General features: G+C 38.3%; 1 protein-coding gene across 1 annotated transcript; it reads left to right on the forward strand.

Annotated features, from left to right (window-relative positions):
- Positions 1 to 2,930: 2,930 nt before the first annotated feature.
- On the forward strand, positions 2,931 to 4,100 carry LOC112017593 (uncharacterized). Its single transcript, XM_024050052.1, has 2 exons — positions 2,931 to 3,023; positions 3,654 to 4,100. Exons 1-2 carry the CDS (start codon positions 2,931 to 2,933, stop codon positions 4,098 to 4,100), a joined length of 540 nt encoding a protein of 179 aa, XP_023905820.1.
- Positions 4,101 to 4,725: the final 625 nt, after the last annotated feature.

Here is a 4,725-nt window from a genome sequence, read left to right on the forward strand (position 1 = left end):
GGAAGTCTACTACCCCGACTGGCTGGCAAATGTAGTAATGGTCAAGATAGCCAGCGGAAAGTGGAGGATGTGTGTTGATTTCACCGACCTAAACAAGGCATATCCAAAAGATAGTTACCCCCTCCCACGGGTTGACATCCTGGTTGGCTCTATGGCACAACACCAGTTGCTAAGCTTCATGGACGCTTTTTCAGGCTACAACCAGATCAGGATGGACAAAGCTGATCAGGAGAAGACTTCGTTCATCACCAGCCAAGGCCTCTTTTGCTATAAAGTAATGTCATTCGGCCTAAAAACTGCAAGGGTGACGTATCAAAGGCTTATGAACAAGATGTTCGGGTAGTAGATTGGGAGAAACGCCCAAGTCTCTGTGGATGACATGCTAGTAAAAAGATAGGTGACTTGTGACCCAATGAAAGATGGGTGACTATTACGTACCAAACTTTTCCAGTGTGCATCAGTGCATGGTTGAGGTTCCATCGACCTAAAGTGTCTTTTTACACCTAGTTACATGGCTCAGTGTTAGATTGGGATATAAGATCCCCTTCCATAGCTAGGGACCTTGACAAAGTTTCAAAGTACTGCCGTGTTAGGATGATTAAAAATTTTAAAATAAGGATTCATTTACAAGTAGACCATGACCATGCACTAGGACAACTTGGAATATTTATGTCATTACCTCCAAATATTTGTAACGAACTTGGAATATTTCTTGTTTCAGAAATTTCTTGCCTTACCTGCTAACCTGGACTATTCCACAATACAATCGTAATGCATAATGCAAGTAGCAATTATATATACCTTATTAAGCTAATACAATAATACTTGAGAAATCTTCTTCGTGGTTTTGTATTTGGGTCAACCGTGGCTTATACATTTAAGGTGAAAGTACTATTTTGGTCCTTACATTTTGTGGTCACGGTCAATTTGGTCCTTATCTTTTGTTAATAGTCAATTTGGTCCCTACTACTAAGTACTAACAGAAAATGTCTAGGTGGCAAACGATGTGAATTGTTGGCATATTTAAAGTTGACATGGCTGCTAAAATAATAAGAATAAATTGCCAAATCAGCATCTACATTATAAAAAATTAATTTATCAATTCTACAAAAATTAAAAATAAAAACTAAAAACCCAAAAAAATAAAATAAAAAAGAGTTCAGATCTGGAAATTATCCTAAACATGAACGAACATGATCCTAGAAAAATCAAAACCCAAATCAACCTTTGAAACTCATATACCAAAATCTATGTTCAAGATTTCCTAGATCTAAACTCTAATTTATTTTCGGTTTTTAATAACTTATTTATTTAAAATTAATAAATTAATTTTCTTAAATTCAGATGCTAATGTGGTAATTTTTTATTATTATTTTGGCAGCCACGTCACCTTTAAGTGTACCAACAATGCACACCGTATGCCACCTAGACATTTTTTGATAATAATTAACGATAGAGACCAAATTTATTGCAATTTGAAAATAATAGGGACTAAATTAACTGTGACCCCAAAATGTAAGGATCAAAATAGTATTTTCGCCTACTTTTAAATTAACACTACTAATAATAATGATTTGTTTTACTTTTTTTACTTTGGTGCTAAGCTGTATCTAGAAAGCATATGCTTTTTTGTTAGGTCATTATCCAAGACTTAGAAATCCTGAATACTGCCCTATAAGTCATTGAATACCGCCCCATAAGTCTATGCAATGTGGTTTATAGAGTCTTAGCCAAAGTCCTAGCAAATCGCCTGAAAAAAAATCTTGCCTGAGATTGTTAATGAAGCACAAAGTGCCTCTATCCCTAGGAGACTCATCACAGACAACGTATTAATTGCCTTTGAGACAATCCACTATATCAAACAGAGAAGAAAGGGAAAGGAAGGTCTCATGGCAATCAAGTTAGACATGAGCAAAGCATTTGATAGAGTAGAATAGGAATGTTTGGCTAGGGTAATGTAGAAAATAGGATTTCATGACCGGTGGATTTCTATTATCATGTTGTGCATAACCTCTATCCCTTACTCTGTACTAATCAACAGGGAGCCGAAAGGTGAAATTATCCCTTCTCGGGGTATTCGCCAAGGGGACTCGTTATCGCCATTTCTATTTTTGTTATGTGTAGAAGGCCTTTTGGCAATGCTCCAAAGAAAAGAGAGGTTGGGGACTATTAAGGGGATCTCTATTTGCCGAGGTGCTCCGCGTTTGTCTCATTTGTTTTTTTACGAACGATAGCATCATTTTTTGTCGGGCCAGTAAGAGTGAATGTCAGTGAGTCTGGGATGTTCTCCATGACTATGAGGCTGCATTTGGGCAGAAAATCAATAAGGACAAAACCTCCCTTTTCTTTAGCAAGAACACTGGGACTTTTACTCAAGCTAAAATCAAAAATCTTTTTGGTTCCCAAGTCATCAAGCAACATGAAAGATACCTAGGCCTTCCATCCTTAATTGGCTAAGGGGAAAAAAAAAGGCTTTTAACAGGATTAAGGATCAACTTGGCTGAAAAATTGCTCGTTGGAAGGGGAAGCTATTATCCTCTGTTGGTAAAGAAGTCCTCATAAAGGCGGTTGCCCAAGCCACTCCTACATATACCATGAGTTGCTTCAAGTTGCCTGACTCGCTTTGCAAAGAACTCAGCTCTATAATCAGCAAATTTTGGTGGGGACAAAAATTTGATGAACGTAAAATATCTTGGGTCTCTTGGGACAAGTTGTGTAAATCCAAAGATATGGGCGGCATGGGGTTTAGAGACCTAAAAGCCTTCAACCTAGCTCTCCTAGCTAAGTAAGGTTGGTGTCTCCTCCAAAACACAAATTCTCTTTTCCACCATGTTTTCCAAGCCAAGTACTTTGTTGGCAGGTCTTTCCTTTAAGCTCAACTCGGCAAAATACCATCTTTTACTTGGCAAAGCATCTCGGCTGCTAAAAGCATGGTGGAAGATGGAATTAGATGGTTTATTGGAAATGAAGACAAAGTGAAGATATGGAGTGACAAGTGGATCCCCAACCCCGAAACATACAAGGTCTTGACTCCTATAAACCCATGATGTATAATGAGAAAGTTTCTACTCTAATTGATAAAGAAAGAGCTGTGTGGAAATCTGAGTCGGTTAATTCCATTTTGCTTCCCCATGAGGTTTCAACTATTTTTGGCTATCCCTTTGAGCTCCACTCTCCCTGAGGACCATAGAGTATGGTCTGGTACAGCCAATGGGGTGTTCTCAGTCTGAAGTGCCTACCATGTAAGCCACAAACAATTGTCCAAGATCAATGTTGGGGAATGCTCAAATAACACCAGGATGAATTCACTATGGAAAGCAATTTAGAAGCTCCACTACCCAAACAAAATTAGAAACTTTATTTGGTGAGCGTGTAAAGACATCCTCCCAACTATGACTAAGCTCAAAGACAGCAAGATTCCAATGGAAGTGGAGTGCAACTTGTGTGAAGGCATGGACCTATTTTGTTGCATAATGGAGGCAAAACCAGCCCAAGACCTTGAAGCTTTCGCAACAGTGGCATGGTTCCTTTGGAACAATCGAAATGCAGTGCGACATAGGGAAACCAGTAGAACAGCCTTGCAAATTTTTAAGGCTTCAAGAGTCTACTTGGCAGAGTTCCAAACCCACTGTTTTTCTTCTAATGCCCATTAGTCCCACGTCCCCACTCTTTGGAGGCCACCTCCACTAGGTTGGTACAAGACTAACGTTGATGGGGCTGTTTTCAAGGAGCAGGGTCAGTGTGGGATTGGAGTGGTGGTTTGGAATGATAAAAGCCAAATAATGGGAGCTCTTAGCAAAACACTCCCATACCCGTTGGGTGCTCTGGACGCTAAAGCCAAGGCTGCTGAGATTGGCATAATTTTCTCCTGGGAGTTGGGCCTTAGGGAGATTATTCTTGAAGGAGATTCCCAAATTGTTATGAATGCCATTGCTAGCCATGACCCGGGCCCTATTAAGATCCAGCAACTTGTTACTGATATAAAATCTTGGGTGCCAAAGTTTAGAGCTTGGAAGACATCCTTCACGCGCAGAGAAGGGAACAAGGCAGCTCACCTCATGGCTAAACACGCCAAAGAGATTTCTGAATGTACTATCTGAGTGGAAGATATTCCCCCTATAATTGTGTCTCAAGTTCTTAATGATGTATTTGATTTGGGTTTCAGCCCAGTTTAATGAAAGCTTACCAACATTCTTATCAAAAAGGAAAAAAAGAAAAAGAAAAAAGAAAAGAAAAGAAAAGGTTAGGTCAATAGCTAATTATCACCAATCACAGGAAAAAAAATATTATCATAAACTTAGGAATCTTTTTTATTTCCTTCAAAAGGAAAAGTAAATTCAATACTTCATTACTGTCTTTACTACATTGCTAGCAAAATGTTGATGTTAAGCAAAATGTTGGTGTTGTTGTCTGTGATCATATAAGGCATGTATAGGCTACGCTAAGTACAGTGCCGGCTCAATGGGTGAGCCAAATAGGCAACCGCCTAAGGCCCCAATAAAAAAGGGCCCCTAAATTTTTACCAATAAAGATATTCATGTATCAGTAAAAGTATTAATTAAGCCCCTAAATATTCACCAATAAATAAAAAGTAGTTGTTTTTTATCAAAGAAAAACCAGTTAAAGAAAAATATTTTTATTGAGGATCAATCATTTAATCTCTTACACATAAATGTTAAAAAAAACTCATTAATCTTACACTAGTAAATAAATTTATACTCACAT

This window comes from Quercus suber, unplaced genomic scaffold, assembly GCF_002906115.3.
Source record: "Quercus suber isolate HL8 unplaced genomic scaffold, Cork oak 2.0 scaffold_162, whole genome shotgun sequence".
Classification (NCBI taxonomy): Eukaryota; Viridiplantae; Streptophyta; class Magnoliopsida; order Fagales; family Fagaceae; genus Quercus; species Quercus suber.